This window comes from Barbatula barbatula (assembly GCF_947034865.1).
Source record: "Barbatula barbatula genome assembly, chromosome: 1".
NCBI lineage: Eukaryota > Metazoa > Chordata > Actinopteri > Cypriniformes > Nemacheilidae > Barbatula > Barbatula barbatula.
The window spans coordinates 20,502,406-20,522,639 of record NC_136766.1 but is presented as its reverse complement, the minus strand read 5'-3'; the positions used below and the strand labels follow the sequence as shown (position 1 = coordinate 20,522,639).

General features: G+C 42.6%; 2 protein-coding genes across 2 annotated transcripts; both read right to left on the bottom strand.

Moving 5' to 3' along the window:
- Positions 1–1,168: 1,168 nt before the first annotated feature.
- tspan3b (tetraspanin 3b) lies at positions 1,169–9,566 on the bottom strand (the record flags this gene model as incomplete). Its single annotated transcript, XM_079469248.1, is given in 10 exon segments — positions 1,169–1,243; positions 1,576–1,638; positions 7,933–8,001; positions 8,226–8,267; positions 8,271–8,309; positions 8,424–8,576; positions 8,661–8,765; positions 8,829–8,918; positions 9,027–9,085; positions 9,512–9,566. Coding segments are annotated over 10 exon segments (750 nt in total).
- Positions 9,567–10,157: 591 nt separating this feature from the next.
- nmbb (neuromedin Bb) lies at positions 10,158–11,360 on the bottom strand. Its single transcript, XM_079471050.1, has 3 exons — positions 11,142–11,360; positions 10,877–11,064; positions 10,158–10,580 (listed from the first exon to the last, which is right to left on the bottom strand). Exons 1-3 carry the CDS (start codon positions 11,308–11,310, stop codon positions 10,524–10,526), a joined length of 414 nt encoding a protein of 137 aa, XP_079327176.1. The 5' UTR covers positions 11,311–11,360; the 3' UTR covers positions 10,158–10,523.
- Positions 11,361–20,234: the final 8,874 nt, after the last annotated feature.

Sequence of the window (20,234 nt, the reverse complement as noted above, 5' to 3'; positions counted from 1 at the left end):
TCTCGATCTCGTCAGTCTGCTCCTTCCTCGTCCATAATTATGAGAACCGTAACCAGACAATATCTTCTATCCATAGAGTACTGGCAGGAATTCCAATTTTACGTTAGGTATTATAATAACGATTATCCGAGCCTCTTCACCAATCCCTCAGTGCGTATGTTGCTCAAAGGCTCGACCCATTTGTCGTGCAGTCATCCAGATAGACGCAAGCCTATCACATTATCTATATTGCACAGACGTATTGATTCACTCCGCGGCAGGCTTTTTACTGCTTACGTAAACGCACTGCTGGAGGCCATGTTCCTCTCAGCTTTCTATGGCTTCATGCGCCCGGGGGAATTCATGCCAGACTCAATGAATGAAAAATTTCGACCCAATGCAAGGCCTTTCGTTTTCCGACATCCAGTTTACCTTGGAAGCCTTCTCAATCACCCTTATACACACTAAATCTGACATGAAGCGAGCCGACGCCACGATACTTTTTCCAAAAAACATCAACTGCTTCTGTCCATTCACTTCTATTACACTCTATCTGAAAGTCCGTCCAAAAAACCCTCCCCACTTTCCACTTTTTACTCTACCTAACGGCGCGCCAGTCACTTAGGCCTGGTTCAGAACCAAACTAGCTGCGGCCTCAAAAGCATGCAATCTCTCGCCCCTCCTGTACACTGGACACTCCTTTAGGATCGGAGCAGCCACTACCGGTGCTGAACACAGAATTCCAATGGAAACCATTAAACGGATGGGCAGATGGTAGTTGTCTGCTTTCGAGTCCTACATAAGACTGGACTCCTCTACCATCACGGCAGCTCAACGAGCTCTATCCGGCCAAGATTCAGGTAATTCATGCATTTACTGGTGGTGGTGTTTCGTTTCCTCAGTCACCGAGGCCCATCGGGGCCTTGTCTCATTGTCGTGCCCCATAGGGGCTTTCTGTCACTGGGGCCTATCGGGCCTCGTTAGCGGCATGACCTATCGGGGCCCCGTCTCAGCGTAGCTTAAGGCTCGGTGACCGTTATTCGGTCATATCAATTAAAATTTGCCAATTCTAAATCTTGTCTACAGGAACTGTTAGAGACTTTAACCAGCGGGTGAGTAGAAATCTCTTTTCATTCTTGGGGGTAGGCCCCGCTCCAGAGGTAAGCCTACGACCATTCTTAGTGGTTGGCTATGCCCCCGCCTTCATCTTAAGGCGGGAAGTGGAGGACTTCTTGGCCCTCTGGATGCGAGCCACGGACAGGGCCTACTCCAAAGAAACTCAATAACCATATTTACCATAACCATATATTCTGTTTACCAGCTGTTTATTAAATGTTCAATACTCTACATTTTGCCTGCCGAGTCTTTCTGGTAGAAATATAGCTTCAGCGCAAGTTCTGCCGGGAAGACTCAATCTTGCATCATCCACTACCAATCAACACCTAACCAATCACCTCCCAAATAGGAACATAAAAGCTCACCACTTACCACTTTCTACGTCCGCAGTCGAAGCAACAGTGATTCGCCCCATCCTCCCCACCACCTCCAGGAGGTCCCTGTCCATATAACCCCAAGGGGGGTTAGCTACGCCCCCACCTTCATCTTAAGGCGGGAAGTGGAGGACTTCTTGGCCCTCTGGATGCGAGCCACGGACAGGGCCTACTCCAAAGAATCTCAATAACCACATTTACCATAACCATATATTCTGTTTACCAGCTGTTTAATAAATGTTCAATAATCTTAATTTTGCATCCTGAGTCTCTCTGGTAGAACCTATTTTCGCCACAAAAAAACTTTGTGAAAAAGAAAGCTTCTTCAGATGTTAAAGGTTCTTTAACCATTTAGACCAAAAAGTTTCTTCTATGGCACTGTGAGCGACCTTTATTTTTAAGAGAGTATAATGCACGTAAACACATACAGTATCTGTATATATAATTTCTTTCAGTAGATTTGTTGGTATAGGTTCTAGCATGCATGTAGTTGATTTAGATGATCTAATGATTTTAGATAGTTCATCGTGATCTATGGTAGAAAATAATCGCAATTTCTTCTTAGGGACGCTGTAGCTAGTTGTTTCTTCAGCGGGATCCCTTTCTGTCGGTCTCTCGAGGTTGTGTCGAGACTGACAGAATGGGGTTTGACTTGAGAACCTATCATCTCCGATTCTACTATGAAGAGACCAATGAACTTGGCGAATGGGACATCAGGCCAGACTGCATTCATTCACCTTTTTGTTCTTCGGAACCTGCAAGGCTTATGCTGAGCGATCTTCGATTCTTCCTACTGGATCTACGAGGCAGAGCAGTGGAACTCTGCTTTTCAATAGCTGGTCGGAGGTGTCTTAAAAGAGCATATTTCTAAAAGAGCAAATTCTCGCCTGACAGTCCCATAGCGGATCCACACCACGGCGTGAAGAGGATGAGATTTCGGGCGCAACATCAGGTGGCGATTTCCTGACACCAGACGCTGAGGACTCCCTGCAGCTCCCGGCTATGGCCGTTCGAGCCCAGGATGAGCTCGACGTGGAGATGTCATGCGTGCTTGCCCAGACCCCTGTGAGTATCAGGTGGCAGTAAAGTGCACTGCCTTCCCAGCAGTTCACGGCCGGTGCAACGGGCACGCAGTATCGGGTCGCTGGACGGGCCACCGCCTGCGCTGGCATTCAATTGCCAAGAGTTGTTAGCTGTTCTACTTGCGCCCCTGGTCAGGTCGGACAGCCCTAGTGCACAGCTGGCCGCGGGACAAGCGGAAGTACGCCTTCCCCCCCAGTGAGCCTCATTTCACAGGTCCTGTGCCCATGGGGCAGCATGACCTGGTCATTAGGTTCCTGAGGGGCGCGAGAAGGCTGAATCCAGCATGTCTCTAACACGGCGCGAGAAGGCTGAATCCAGCCTGAATCCAGCCTCTCACCTCTGTTCCCTCTTGGGACCTCAATGTGGTCCTGGCGGGCCTTCAGAGGCCCCCCTTCGAGCCCCTAGGAGGCCGCTTTTTCTCACCTCTCGATGAAAGATGGTCCTCCTGCTGGCGCTCGCTTCCATCAAGAGGGTAGGGGACCTACAAACATTTTCCGTATCCCCGGATTGCCTTAAATTTGGGCCCGGTAACTTTCACGTGATCCTGAGACCCCGGCCTGGCTACGTGCCCAAAGTTCCCACCACTCCCTTTCGGGACCAGGTGGTGAACTTGCAGGCGCTCCCCACTACGGAGGAAGACTCAACCCTGTCCGTGTTTATCCGGTACGCGCGTTGTGCCTCTACCTAAACCGCAGGCAGAGCTTCAGAGCTCTGAGCATCGGCACTGGCTCAGCCCGAGTCTTGCATGGTGCCAGCACGTGAGACCGGCGGCCGGTAGGGCCTGCGAAAGCTCCTTCCCCCCCTTCCGGGCGGGTCAGTGCGCTAATTCAGCCTCACTTCTTTCCCCTCGGGCAAAGAACAGGCATTCCATCCATCACTAAGCACTCCATGGCGGCGGACTGTGTGGAGCAGCCCTGCCTCCTATGGCCGGGTATCAGCTGAGTTATCACATAGCTCTAACCAGACCTAGTGCCCCACACGTAGTAACCCCCCAACAGAGTGGTTCCGTCTGACGTTTTCCTCATGAGATGGTCCCCCTCGTGGTGACCCATGACCTCCTCCTTAGTCCACGCTTACCTCCCATGAGTTCTTCCCTACGGGCAAGACCATGTTGGTGTCTACACTATATTCCTCCCTGCGGCGGGAAGTGGTCTCCGTAGCGGACCAGGCTGCCCCCGCTCTTCACACCTTGGCCGTCCTGCAGGTCCATCAGTGAAAGAGTTACACGAGGGAAGACCGACCCAATGGTAATGCAGGCCCTGGGTCAAACGATGTCCAGAATTGTGGTCCAGGAGAGGCACTTCTGGCTCAACCTTTCTCGATGCTCCCATCTCACAGGGTGGGCTGTTTGGTCAGCTAGGCCACTGCCTTCGTCGTCATCCCTGGTTCCGGCGCCCCCTCCTCGGGTGGGCCCCTGGAGGAAGATGTCAAGGAATGGTCCGCCGTCTCATCAGCAGCCGCCGCGGCGGAAACACAAGCGTTCCTGATGAGACGAACCCAAGGAGAACGAGATTGGGCCCAACCCCAGCCATTCCATCCCTGCCGGGTCGGACTGGGATGGTTCCTGGAAAAACCCCCCTGCGGGGGTGATGAAGCCGATCGTACCTCTAGTCCCCCTGTTTCGGTCTTTGGGTGTTTGGTAGCACCAGACGTCACGGTGGCTACAGAATTCGATCCGTCTCGGCTATGCGATCCAATTCGCCTCCGCCCAGGTTTTGGGGCATCCTCTTCACCTCAGTCAAAGGCAGAGATGCCACCCTCCTGGCGAAGGAAGCGATGCAAATTAGAAGGCGTGGCCCAAATACTGGAGGATGAGTTTGAAATGGCTGGTGCGCAGAGGCACCTTATGGATAGCAGAGGGAGCTCCCAGTATGAGGCGCCATATAGGGTTTAAATCAAACTGCGCTTATGAATACATATATAAAAGCGTGCATACACACATACACATTGCTCACATATACATGTAAAGTATTGGATGGTAAAGCAAACACATATGAAAAACATATGCGCACTAATGTGAAATCCATACCAATACATATTATGTTAGTCATGCATGCATGCATGTACACTTTTTTTAAGCATACATCAGGGGCGTTTCCTCCGAGGAGGCAAGGGAGGGAGTGCCTCCCCTCCCCCTCGAAAATAATCGAACGAGAATATTATTAACAATTCAGAAATAAAATAGGACAGCGGATATAACGTATTTAGCTAAATATGAGATAAATCAGCGTGTACAACAGTGTGAAACAGCGACCCCGCTCGAAAGAATTCCAAAGGGAGGCAGCGTTTCTCTTGCCTCCTCTTAGCTCATTGACTTTACATATACCCGCTAAAGCGTGCTCTGAGTTTGAGTGGGGGTAATTGAAAAGAATGGAGAAAAGTCACGTGAGAGGAGGCAATGCCTCCAACGGGCTATGATTGGATTAACTCATCAGCGAGATCCCGCCTTCCTGCTCGTCTTCGTCATTCATTTTAAACTGCGGGCGCTAAATTAGATTGAACATTAATTAAATTGTTTTATTAGTTGTATTAATCGGAGTTTAGGATTCGTGTCGCAGATGGCGGAGGCAGAGGAGTTATCGATTGTTGACAGAATATTACGTGGTTCAGATTTGTTCAAAAACTTTTGCTTGTGATCAGGCTTGCTCAGGATAGCAGCAAGGCTAAAGTAAGTCACATCTATTTGATTTGATCTCTTAAATGCTTTGAGTATTTCTGGGACTGCTAATAATTAAATTGGTGGTATTGGTAATGATGTTATTCTTATATAGGAAATCCCAAATGTTCCAGAAAAAGATGAAGGTGGTGTTGATGTACCTTTTCCCAAAGCAGGGAAAATAAAAAACAAAAAAAATCAGAAGTACATACTGTAATGAACTTGTAGTAATTAAAAGGCATTTTTCACACATAAACACTGAAATGACACTGGTTTTCTGACAATCGCACTTGTTAATAGTGCAGAGATGAACAAAAATTACATGGGTAGAAATCTGCCTCCTCATTTTTTAAGTCCACCGCACACCACTGGCATACATATAAACTCGATGCGTGCAAACAAAGCTAAATACAAACTCTGCGTACACATACACCTATAAAACACTCGCACATACATACAAACTCTGCGTACACACACATCTATAAAACACTCAATGAGTGCAAACACACCTATACAACACTCGCACATACATATAAACTCTGCACACAAACACGTCTATAAAACTCTTGCACATACCTACAAAATATAATGACTTGCATGCAGTGATTGCATATGTAGATGTGCGTTAACTTTTCAGTGTAAACGGATCCTGCTGTATCCATGTAAGGCACTGTAAAACGCTATTAAAGAAATCGGCTATATCATCTTCATTGCAACTTGTAAGTAAGCTGGCCGCGGGACAATCGGAAGTACGCCTTCCCCCCCCCAGTGAGCCTCATTGCACAGGTCCTGTGCCCATGGGGCAGCATGACCTGGTCATTAGGTTCCTGAGGGGCGCGAGAAGGTTGAATCCACCCCGTCTGCGTTCCGTACCCTCTTGGGACCTTAATGTGGTCCTGGCGGGACGCCGCTCTTTCTCATCTCTCGATGAAGATGGCTCTCCTAGTGGCGCTCGCTTCCATCAAGAGGGTAGGGGCTACAGGCATTCTCACGTTATCCTGAGACCCCGGCCCGGCTACGTGCCCAAAGTTCCCACCACTCCTTTTCGGGACCAGGTTGTAAACCTGCAGGTGCTCCCCACTGGGGAGGAAGACACAACCCCCTCCCATGCGCCTCTACTTGGACCACACGCAGAGCCGCAGGAGCTCTGAGCAGCTCTTTGTCTGTTTTGGAGGTCAGCAGAAGGGGAGGGCTGTCTCCTGTGTAGAAGCCATGTTTGATATATTACCATTTGATTACCACATAGTTTAACTATAAACATTAACTGTTGCTACTATAATGAAACTATGGTATGTTAATATATTATACAAGTATCCATATAATACAATTCACATTATAAGCATTAATTATAATTAATTATTGTTTTTATTTCAGCAGAATACTTCAACTATAGTTACTTCAGTAAAAAACATTATTAGTTTTCAAACGGATTTAAATGATATAGCAGCAGATCTGAAGTTAACACGCACGCACTTCCTTGAATGTGATTTCATGAAATGAAAACTTAACATTTTCCATCTTTTCTGAAATGTAGCTCAACTTGAATGTGATGATTATTTACCCTGTTATGCCGATTATTTTCATGATAATGTCTTATATGATCTTTGATTGATCGTTGCCCTCTTTCTAAGCAATGCATCACACATTGAACCCACAGATGATTACACCACACTTTAACACGTGCCTTTTCTCGTCTTTTATTGTTCTATTGTTCTGAGTGCTTTAGCTGTGTAGTAGCGCCGAAAAAGCCGGATAAATTGTGCACATAGGAAATCCCGCTGCATAAAAAAACTACTTTCTACTTTTGGACCTTTTTATAAATATAGTGTAGTAAAAAGTATGATATTTGTCTTTCAAATGTAGTTAAGTTAAAGTACTGACAAAGACCTTTTTTCTCGGCCCTTTTGTAAGGTTGCCATTAAAAACAGTCTATCTACTGAGCCTTCTCAGTTATTGCACAAACTTAAAATACAAAGGTTTCCAGAATAAGCATTTAAAAACAAAGAGTAAATTAAACACAGAGATTAATTGTATTTAGATTTGATTCCTGCTTGATTATACATTCAATACATTAGAAATTTAGCAATGTGCTTGTATTTGGATTGCTATACTTAATGGAGCTATTTAAAAATGACATTAAAATGCACACAAACCTACAACCTTTTTCATTCAAACTAAAAGGGTGTACTTTTTAAAACAAAAATAATGAAAGTTTACTTTCAAACTATGCCAACCAGTGACATAATCTCAACATAATTCTCTTTTGGTCTGTGAATACCAGTTCTTATTTTGTTGATTGCTCTGCAGTAATGTGTCACTGTAAAAAAAAATACTTGTAAGTCACTTTGGATAAAAGCGTCTGCCAAATGAATAAATGTAAATGTATGACACAATAAATCAAATAGTGTAAAATGTTTACAATATAATAAAAACATATGATGATTATCTGCTCATCAGACTCTGGTGGCATATAAGTAGTGCTAAAATAAAGACTTTATTTAATTCATTTATTTTCTAAATAAGGAAAATGTAATGATCATGCAGAATCAAATCAGTCTGAGGCTACTTAGGCCCTCAGCTTTACACTTTTCAAACGAATAACAAACAGGCTGTAATACTGGTGTAGAAAAGGTAGAATCCTTCAGTTGAATTGTACATTGGCTGGGAGGACCAGCCATTCCCATAATGCCATGCAGTACAACTCAGGCATCTATATGTGGTGACAAGCAGCTTGTAAGCAGGGTCATGACATTTGCGGCAAAGGACCACACATGCACACAGTAGCCCAAGCATCTGTACATCTGTACAAACGTAAAATTTCACATTTGCATTACATATTTAATTTACATTACAGTAACAATGCAAAAACAATTATTTAATGTACAAAGATCATGGCACTAACTACAATGAAGCTTAAAATATTTTTTAAATAAACGATAGACAACTGGTAAATCAATGACCACATGCCACTTCTTAGGAGTGCCTGACAGTGAGCCCAAAGGCAAATCAATTCTTACCTGAATGGCAGCAAATGTTAATGCAGCCAGTATGACGTAAAGCTAAATGTCTTTGAGTTTCTTTACTACAAGAACTTCACAACCCTGAAACAATAAGTATAATTATCTATTACTTAAGTTTACTCAGGTCAATTATTTAAAACATTAAAGGTTTAAGAAGACCTTATTGTTTTACAGTGTATAGAATGTGTGTTACACCTCTGGATAGAGGTCTCCTGGATGCATTAATGTCCCAGTGCAGTTACTGATGTTGGGCTTGCAGCAGCTCACAGGGACACTGTTGTTTTTGGACTTATTAAACCAGTGAGTGTTCATCCAGTCAGAGTAATTATGGATGCCACAACAATGAAGCTTGAGGTAAAGAGATTAAATAAACAAGTAAAAAGAAACATTACAAATACAAACAGACATAGAAAAACTAACTCATTGCCTTACCTGTCTCTGCACATAGTCAATAGCCCTACTGGGAGCATCTTTGTTGCTGTCTTTGCAGTCTTTATATACATTCTCAATAGAATTATTCACCACAGTCTCCACATTTTAGAAAAGAAAAGGTGGTGGTAAGCGTTTTCACACTTAATGGTTTTAATACATGTAATTTACTGTACTGTATATCCAACCTTGGCTCTGTAAATATCCCAGCACCACTAACACCACCTCTGTGTTTAACACCAGCAACAACACTACCGAGAACTGCAGAAAAAAACATAGAAAGTAGGCCTACAACAAGCTTCAGAACCAAAATCCACTAGCTACAGTATAAGAAAATAAAAGGTGTAAAAACATACTGTGGTCAGGCACCCAACGACTTTCCCGAATGGTGGCACAGCATCCAATAAAACCAATGATAAAGAGAATGCCTTATGAGAAGGAATTACAATGCGCCGCTCGTTTGCTGAACGCAGGGTTCTTGATGGGGTGTAGGAGTGCAGGAGTGTGAAAGTATGCCGGTGCAGATCCAGTGACAGTCCTGTAGGCAAACATCAATGACTTGAATCTGATACGGGCTTCAACTGGTAGTCCGATTACATATTTAGCTCGTGGCACAAGACTGTATACACTTACACAAGTGTATATAAATGCGTTTGTTTAATTGCGGTATACTGCGCTTGGATTCTGTAATGAAGCTTTGAAGCATGTAGTATTGTTTATGTATATTTTAATGCTGACAATTACACATGTAAAAATCCGCCCATTCTTCATGCGTCGTGTCCCTGGAGAGCTATAGCCTATGTAATATTTACACTATTCATTGCAAGCATCATGCCAAACCATATGCACCTTACCCAGAAAATCAGATTGAGGATGACTAAAACCGTCTTCGATTAAATAACACCACATTGTCCCATAATCAAGCCGAGGCTTGATATTTTAATACAGGGATATAACGTATATTCAAAGTAATACCATACGCATAGCGTGTGAAGATCCAGCAGTCAACACAGCATTTAACTGGACATCGTAAGTTAGCTGAATCAGTAGCCTTACAACACAGAACCACAACTCAATTGAAGTTGTTTATTGTTGCTGGTAAATGGCGATCTTGTGCGTTTGTTTTACATAACTTGTTTAATTTATTTAATGTAGTTATAACATATTTGAGGTTGGAATAATAATTTAAAAGGCAGATAAGCTCACATACCTGATCACTGTTTTCTCGATCCAACTCTGCATCTTATATGTGACATATATAGGCTACGCTATAGCATATGGCATGCATTATTCAGTGCAATTTTCCAAAAAAAACATTATAAAACATTCTAAAATGTTTGTTTAATTCAAATTATATATTAAATTCTAGAGGTTAAAACAATTTTCAAAACTAAAGGTAGTTTGCAATTTTTAGCTGATCTTGCCACTTTAATATAGATAATAATTTACCAGCTTTGTGATTGGATGAATATACATGGTAGAATGATTGTCTTGGTTTTTAGTTACACACACTATTGGTTTATTCCATGACACAATAAATTACATTTTCTTCTGTTAAAAAGCATTAAGAATTTTCTCTACAGCTGCAAAACTGAAAACAACATTTTGGTGTGGAAAATGATGACACTTTTAACATAGCTGCGTGAAGCAAATTACTTTACTTTAAAAGTAAGTCTTTATTTAATACAAATTGTTAAATAAAAATAACAACTCTTGGCACCTCCAAAAATAACTAGAACTTGTTTTTGTAGCATTTTCTCTACTTGGTTATGGTAAACAGGAATATTCTATAGCAAATTACAATCGATGAAAAAGAGCGAAAATCTCCATATGATTGAAACTCTTTTCAGCCGATGGAAGTAATCATCATTTTCTGTTGCCTTCGAAGTAGTTGCTTAATATCTTCATTAACAACGCAGTCACCTAGAATTGATAGCAATTTCACAGTTAATATAAATACAGTTTGTCCGATTATAATCATGTGTAAACTTACATTTAATTAGGAGGCAAACATGAACTTAAACCATATTTTTCAGCAAAAGCCAACAACAACATCAAATTTACTTCTATTTCATTGAATACAAGTGTATATTTACCATTTGATCGGTGTCTACTCTCTGGTTGTGTCCGATTTATCGTTTTGACAGCTAAACGTGGACTGACAAAGGCTGTAGATACAAATTCAATGCAAGAGCAGTAGCCTAAGTGTTTATTCTTACCCGAACTTTGGGGATGATCTCCTGCGAGTCGATGTGTGTCTGAAGCGCGATCTTCAGTATTTCATCGAATATGTCGGTGGGTTCGACCTGTTGAGGATTTAGTGCTGCCTCGATGGCTTTCATCGCAGCGACATCCTCGATCGGCAATAGCTGGGTGTCCTCAACACTTTTCTTCCCCATAAAATGACCTTAAATGTCCATCACATTTCTATTAGACATAAGTCAAACGTAGCGAATTGTTACAAAATGAAGTCATGTATCTCACCTGTTGCCCATAAATTTCCTCTTGGGTTTACTTTGATCTTTGCAACTTTGTTTCTTAGTTCAGTCAAGTCCAGACTCACCGAGGACGTTACAGAAACGTAAAAAGAGAACATCATCAAATATGTGAAGAATCCACACTGGCATACATTAGCTACACTGAAACTGGACATTTTAAAACGTTGTCTGTATCTCACACTCCCTCTTTCGATGCGCACGCATCTATTATGGCGATCGAGTCGTCAGACGTTGTTTTTATATCGTGCGGATGGGAGGGCTGGCATGTCTTGTAATAATGAGTTATTCCGTTCAGTTAATATTCTAAGAACAGCTACTCATTCCTATTGACCTCAATGGAAATATGGCACATATGTTCTTTTGAATTCAAAGCAACCTTAGGAAAAGTAATTGTTACTTCGTGTGTCAACAACCTGAAGAATCCAATTCCCCCGTAGCGCGAGTAGTTCAGCACCATGGACAACACCACGACCGTGGTGTGAATAGATGAAAAAATAGTGTTACGTTTTTTTACCTTTAGGATTACACGTGCATACGTACCAATAGGCGAATTCAAATACATTTTATTTAAATTATTATATTCTTGTATTCTGTTTTATCCATTATTGTACATTTTGTTTTAATTTCTTAATTTATTGTTGCTTAGTGACATCACACCGTTTTTCATGTCACAATCTCAATGAAAACGGTCACATTTCTTGATTCATATGCGATCTTGATTACACGTTTAATCAATTTGTGTTCGTTAGGGATGGCGTTAACATTAGACTGGCAGTGTCTAAATGAACGTTATGTTCGTAACATACCTGCATTTATAGATTTAATATAATATAAGTCATAATAAAAAATTACCCAGCTAACACAGTACGTTTTGACAACGTCGCCAGTTCGTCTTCATTTCGTCACCGTGACACTACTGTGTGACCACATTCTGAGGACGTCTTGACAACGTTCCAGTTCTTAGAATTTTTGCTTACGTTCCAGAAACATCCTAGTCACGTCCTCATATAACGTGGTGAATTAATCATTAATCACAAATAAACTCAACAAAGGTTGGCCACTGTGCTGTACAAAGGAGACAGTTAAAATGAAGGAAGTAAAATAACAGACAGACAGACAAATGAATACATTACAATTATAGTTTTTGGATACAATTCAGACAAAGCACGGCTAAGTAAATACGACTTAAACTTCGATTTAAAATCATGAACAGGGGAAACGGATTTCACAGATAGCGGAAGATTGTTCCATAACCTATAGGACCAGCCACTGCAAATGCACGGTCACCTCTCTACTTCAATCTTGATCTTGGATAGGATAGAGTAGGCTACTACTTAAGGATCGCAGACATCTAGCCGGACTATTCATAATAACAAGATCCGACAAATATGAGGGAGACAGCCCTTTCATAGACTTATAAACAAACAGTACAATTTTAAATTCAATTTTGTATTCCACTGGCAACCAGTTTAAAGACATTAAAATCGGGGTAATGTGTTCTCGTTTTCGAACCCGAAAAAATCTGGCAGTCCAACATATATAGGGAGTTGCAACAATCCAAATGTGATAAAACAAATGCATGTATGCCTTTTTCCAAGTCTTTAAAAGATATAAATAGATCTAACTTTGGACAGAAGTTTGAGATGGAAGAAGCATGACTTGACTACTGAGTTAATCTGGTGATCAAACGTAAGGGAGGAATCAAAGATAACTCCCAAATTTTTCACCTTCGGTTTGATGTAAGAATTTAATAGGCCACAGTTGACATTTTGTACTCTTTTACCCCTTAGAGGGCCCAAAGACAATGGCTTCGGTATTTCCATCATTTAAATGCAGACAATTATTTGACATTTTACATCTGTTAAGCATGTAAGTAATTTTTCTATACCATTCTTGTTGTTGTGTTTTAGGGGAAAATTGATTTGAGTATCATCTGCATAAAAATGAAAAGATACTCCATGCTTCCTAAAAATTGATCCTAATGGTAGCATGTAAAGTGAAAACAGTAAGGTAGCTAAAATGGAACCCTGAGGAAATCCTGAAGTAAGAGGGGCTACGGATGAGACAGCATGGCCAATACCCACTGAACATGTTCTATTGCTGAGATAGGATCGGAACCAGGATAGGACACTTCCTTGGATGCCCACATATTTCACAACCATGATAAAATAATATTATGATCAACTGTGTCGAAAGCTACGCTCAAATTATTGAATTTCCAGAGTCCACAAGTACCAGAATGTCATTTAACACTCTTAAGAGAGCAGACTCAGTAGCCTACTATGGTTCTTCTTGAAACCAGACTGGTATATTTTTTAAACTTATTATTTGTTTCCAAGAAACTCAGTTACTGTTCTGACACAGCTCTCTCTAAAAATTTTGAGATAAAGGGTAAATTTAAGATTGGCATAACATTTTATAAAACTGTTTTGTCCAGATTTGTTTTTTCAACAAAGGTTTCACCATAGCAGGCTGGAACTACCCCAGAAAGAAGGCTCTTATTTATGATTTCAAAAATCCAGATCCCAACACTATCAAAGATCAATTTAAAAAAGTGGGTGGGAGTCTATTAAACCCTGCATGCTTATAGGCTCAAATGAACTCAAAAACTTAGTAGGAGTCATGGAATCTGAAGGGTCTCCCACTAAAGGATTTAGGAATTTCCTAATATTAAAAAGATTATCAACAAAAAATCTCAGAAACAAGGTCCGAGAGCTATTTGTGTATTGTTTGACTTTGCAGCTTTCACAAATTTTTGTTACATAATTAAGGAGTCACGTAAGATTTCATATATCTACTTTCTGCTCTTCTGCAGACTTGACTTAAGATACGAGTGTTGCTGTTGAACCACGGGTCAACTATATTTTTGTTTTTTGTTTTCTTAATTTTCATGGGTGCAATGATATCTAAAACATTAATACATAAAGAATTGAACATGTTAAGAAGCTCATCAACAAATTTTAGAAAAATAGACTTCTGTAATTCGATACCACAATTACAACTATTTATTTTGTGCGCTAGTCTGAAATGTGCGTGCGTGTCTTCAGCACGTACACGCCTCCTCTGTTCTGCAAAGAGCTGCGCGCTGTAATCATTTAAACGTTAACGGTCATTTCTTTTTACCTCACTACTTTAGCAGTTTATTAATATTATTTCTTTACTTTATACCTTACATATGTGAGAGTAAACACATATTTGAGTGATTTTCGATCGATTCGGCGGGTTTAAATCAACAGACCCTGATGTGTGATGATCACAGGGGTAAGACACGGACAGAGGACCAAGGTGCAGACAGCGTGTAAGGGGTTAACAGAGACTTTAATAATAAATTCAAAACAAACATCCACGAGGGGGTAACATAACAAAACACAGGAAAATAATAACAAAACAGGACTAAGACTAACTACACTTAAACAAGACTAAAATTAACTTTAAACATGAACTACAAAACTAGACTAGACTAACACCACACAGGACCTCACCCAACAACCATAATGAACCTGCACAAGACAGAAGACACAAGGGCATTAGATAAGGGACCAAATCAAGAGGGGAACCGGTGTAGGGCATGAATCAATAATGAGGAAACGAGAGGATGGGAACAGAGACGCGGCAGGAGAGAGCATATGGCAAGCCAAATAAACAAGTCACCTCTCTCCACATTAAACATGAGGTACTGTCATGATCCTACGACTAGACCAAGAGAAACATGACATGATGCGGCAGAATCATGACAGAAGCCTCTCATTAAGAAACAGCAACCTGATGCTCCTCAAGGCACAAACAAGACAAGACAAACTGTGACAGACAAAAACAAGGCAACATGATAATTACAAAAACAGGGAACAACAAGAGTCCAAGGGAAGAGGCACACAAGAGACCAAACAGGGGAAGAACAAACAAGGGCAAAATAAGTCCAAAATAAGTCCAAACATGGGCAGACACTGACGCGATAGCCAGCAGGACATGGGCTGGTTTTCCAGCATGACACAGACTGGATTGCCAGCCGAACAACCAGCAGAAACGGAACAGGAATGTTGACAGGAAAGCCACAAACAGGATAGCCGCCAGACATGGACAGGATTTCGGCGCCGCGGCCGGACCCGGACTGGGTGCTGGCGGTGCTGGACTGGACTGGACTAGACTAACTAGACTAACACCACACAGGAACTCACCCAACCACCAAAATGAACCAGCACAAGACAGAAGACACATGGGCATTAAATAAGGGACCAAATCAAGAGGGGAACAGGTGTAGGGGATGAATCAATAACGAGGAAACGGAGGATGGGAACAGAGATGAGACCCGAGAGAGCATATGGCAAGCCAAATAAACAAGTCGCCTCTCTCCACATTAAACATGAGGTTCTGTCATGATCCTGCCACTAGACCAAGAGAAACATGACATGATGCGGCAGAATCATGACACTGATGTTTGTGAGTGTGACTATAGAATATTTTGATTGTTGTTTCTAAAAACAGACAACTTTTTAACTTATGTAAAACAAGAATAGAATGTTGAACTTAAACATAATGTTTGTTCATCTGAGTCAATAAATATCGGCTTTAAATCCTCTATATTGTGTTGAAGTCTTTGATTATTTATGTCATTGTAATAAAGTTCGTTAGAAGGAAAGGAAGGAGGAGGGAACCGGCGAACATTCAAACTTTAATTAAATAAACAATAAACACGGAAGTAGCTGACCGACAGCCACCTCACGGTAGACTGCCGGCCATAAAACAAACACAAACTAAACATATGTCCGGGCCCGGTCCTCTCTCGTCAACGGTCCTGCCGAACATCCTTTTAAGCTCCCAGTCTCCTCCGTGATAAAATGCGGGACCAGTGAGCGCACAGCTGCTTGCACTTATCACCGGCCCCGCGTCACGGCTCTCGTCCCGCCTTCCTCACCACAGTCATGTACTACAGTATAAATAAAATATCTGATTGTGATGTACAGTGCTGTGTTGAGTTTTATAATCATTATACAGTGCTTTATACATATTTAAATAGAGAATTACTCCAATTACACATAAAATGTAATCTTTAACGCACAGATTAAATAACAAATAAATTGAATCCTCCATGTGAGGGATGATAATTGTTTAATTAGAATACAACGTGACTGTTTCATGAGTTCACCTATGCATATAACAATTATGGCAGGAAAATGCCTTATTGGCTTGCTGTCCGGGGAGTGGGTACCGAGCTTGCCAGTTCCTATCAAACCCTGTGCACTCTCCCCTGGCGAGGTGGGTGCACAGCCCAAACCCAGAGCACACCCCAAAGGATAGGAAGCATGCAGGGAAAGGAGCTCGCTTGGCGGGGTGGACTGCAGTGGTAGGGGACTCTGCAAAATTTCTGGTTTCTTGAAGGGTTGGTTCTAAATGATACTGGTTATGAGGGTCCTGTGGGCTTCTCTGATGAGGAAGCGGTCTGACCAGATGTAACTTTTGACAACCATCGGTCAAGTGCTTGAATCTGAGGCTGTGATAGGCCCTTTGGGCTGCTGTAGTTGCCACACCTATGCAGAAGCAATGGGTGGAAAAGTGGTCTGAGGGGACGCCTGATCGGAAACAAAATGGCTTTTAGGTGTTTTACGAATGAGAAACATGTGGCAGGGCGGTTAGAGTCATCGATGAAGAGGGGGAGATTGTCTCTGAATTGAGTACTGAAAGGTCGGAGATGGTCGGATGGGTTGTGGGCTCGACTTTGGATGTGGTGGTGATTTCTGAAGAGAAAGCCGAAGAATGCAGAAGAATGCCAGGATGAACATTGCATCGAGTGTGTGTGTTGTGTGCGTAGAGTGATATCCTTTGCGGAGGTTGGAAACGCATTTGGTCAATACTTCTGGAGTTATGGCGTCTGGTCGGGTAGGTTGTGCTCTCTGGATACCTTTAATAAGCATGGAAGCTTGGCTATGGCTGGGGAATGTGCATTGACCAGCCACCTGTCTGGTGGTCGGCTGGAGGAAGTAGGTGAAGGGCGTGGCTGGCTCTGGGTTGGAGGCCTCCGAAGAGGACCCCTAGGACTCTCGAGGATGACTGGGGGTGGGGAGGCTGCAGGGGATGAGGCGGAAGGTGCTAATGTCCCCATTGTGATGACAGCCACCACGCAATCCTCTGGGTTGGAAAGCAGGTGGGGGCGTGTGGAGGCTGGAGGGCAGCTGGAGGAGAGCACTCTGACCGGCTCCCGAAAATAACCCCCGTATCAACCTCTCCCTTTCCTCCAACGGTGGAGGCTTAACGAAAAAAGCATGCATAATAGTCTCTGGCAGCAAGCCCGGCCTCGCCAAGGAGGCTCGGGCATACTCGCCCAGGGTCCCTGAGGAGGGAAAGGACCACCGCCCCTCTGGATCATGTTGAAAGTCGACTGCCACCAATGCTGGTGGTCAGCCAACAACCGCCTAGCCGGAGGAACAGCAGCTGACTGCTCACGGTCCATGGCTGCCTGCTGGGTTTGGTTATGGTTGGTTCGTTCTGTCGTGAAATAGGAGGAATAACCCAAGTGCAGCGGTGAAGGGGTTAACAAGACTTTAATATAATTTTATTAATAATTTTAAATACACGGATATCGACGGGGAGAGAGACCATGTTGTTGTAAACAAACAAGCCGTTCCATTGCTTGAGGAATTTCATCCATAAGCTCAACTCATCACGACACAAGATGGTTATGTATATTAAGTCCTATAGTGCGTGAGCGGAAGATGCAAGGGAGAGGAGATGAGAAACGAATGGACGACCTTGCGGAATGATACGCATTGCGAAATTCAGGTGACCGAGAATGGATAAAAGCTCTCGCTTTTAGACGCGCGCCGAGTCTATGAGAGAGGAAACAATCAAAATCATCTTATCGATTTTTTCCTTGGGCATGGACGCCTGGAAATGTATCGAATCTGGCCTAAAAATTCGATGGACGTGCTAGGACCCGAAGTTTTCTCTTGCACGAGAGGATCCCTGAGCTTTGCAAAAACTTCTTGGACAACCAAAAGATGTGCGGCTGGGAGTCGGGAGGCAAGATGATTAAGAAATCTTCTAATAGATGGACGAGGTAACGAATTGCATAATTGTTTAAGAGAATCCAGCAGATTGCCTCTGACAACATATGAAAATTTTTGGGCTCCTTCTGCGTCCGAACGTGAGGCAGATGGAAATGAAGAATTCCTCATGCCAACGAATGCAGAATAAACACTATTTACAAGTATGTTGTTATGGTGTATAGACAGAACCCAAGCGCAGGCAGCGGTTTGCTAAATAACAAAACCTTTATTAAAACAAAGACCCTCGATGGGGAAAACATGAACACAAACAAGACTGAAAACTAAAACTTCCCACAAGGGGGACAAAACAAACAAGGTCTTAAGAATAACAAACTATAAGTCCACAAACTGAGTCCAGGGAACAGGAACACGGTTAATCCAGACAGACTAGGAAGGGTAAATGTGCAAAGTGTGCAAAATGAACCGACAAGGGACAGAGGGAAAACTGGGGCTTGATAAAGGGAAACACTAACAAGGACTGATGACACAGGGAGAGTGGCCACAGGTGACAAGGATGAAACACTAAGGGAAAGCTAACAGGAGGATTGCACGAGGCAGGTGAGGGGACTGAAACACTAAGGGAAAGATGGACCAGGGCTGGAGACAAGACTAACACTAATGGACCGCTAACCGGGGAAACAAGGGGGCGGGACTAAAGGACGTGACACCGGAGAGAGAGCATGGCTTCTCAAACCAAAACAATGCTCTTTCTCCACACAAAACACATGGGACTGACATGATCCTGCCACAAGACTCGAAAACCAAGACAAGGAGAGGCAGGATCATGACATATGTTGTATGAAATGTATGTATATAACTCTCCGAAGCATCCAGATGTCTCCAATTTTATAAAAGTTCCCACGTGATGTGATCAGGTTTATTTATATGGGTATCCAAACCTTCCCGTTAGATTGTGACTTCCCTGTTAAGAATTTAGCACTGGATTTAGCAACCTCCACTTTAGAAACTGTTGATGGTTATGGCAAATAATTTGTCCAATATTAAGTGTTTTTATAAATTCAAAGCTCTCGGCTATCTACATATATAAGACGATATATCAAATGTGCTGGAATTTAATGTCATCATCCCAGTAGATGTCACTGTCCAACTTCTAATGGTGAAAAGCAAAGTTGTTTTTTTACGGTCAAGGTTAAAAACTCATGCCCCTGTAAAATAATTTAGACACTGCTCTTTGACATTATGCTGTTTTATATCACATAAAAGTATTATAACGTCTGTTTAAAAGCCTTCAAGCTAGGTTGGTAATGCCTAACTAATGGGATCAAGTGTTGAACCGGAAATCTGAAGCATTACCCCAATACGCATATAATAGGTAATTTTGTGCGTTGCGAAAAAGGTGGATAGTGAGGACTCGATTCATTATCACAATTATTCAATCTCCTGGTCCCTTCTCTGCGCTACACTTTATTTAGCATTGATGGCAGATTAGCCTTTACCGGCTTTGGTACGGAAACTATGAACAATATAACGAGACACAGGTGTTCGCAATTTGCAATTTACCTATTTACACACCGGCGTTGATCCACACATTGGTTTCTTTCATACGGTGGAGCTATTGGTGGGGCGCGTGGTCCGAACAGAGCGTGAATTTGAGGATGGCCCATCTGATGACAAGCCCGGCAGCTCTAAGCGACCACAGAACCCCCCTCAGGTTTTGCATGTGCCGCTGCCAATCATTACTATAGATGAAGATATAATCCAAGTAAGCAGCATATGCTGTGTGTGGCCGCAGGATTCGGTCCATGAGGCGCTGAAAGGTGGCCGGTGCTCCTAATAAGCCAAACAGAAGGGTGACAAATTGGTGTAACCCAAACGACGGGGTGATGGCTGTTTTTTCTTTGGACATGGGAATATCCTTTAGTCAAATCCAATGTTGAATAAAATCGAGCCAAACCTAGTCGATCAAGCATCTCGTCAACCCGTGGCATTGGGTATGTGTCGAATTTCGACACAGCATTCACCTTGCGATAGTACACACAGAATCATACCGAGCCGTCAGTTTTAAGCAAACTTTTGGT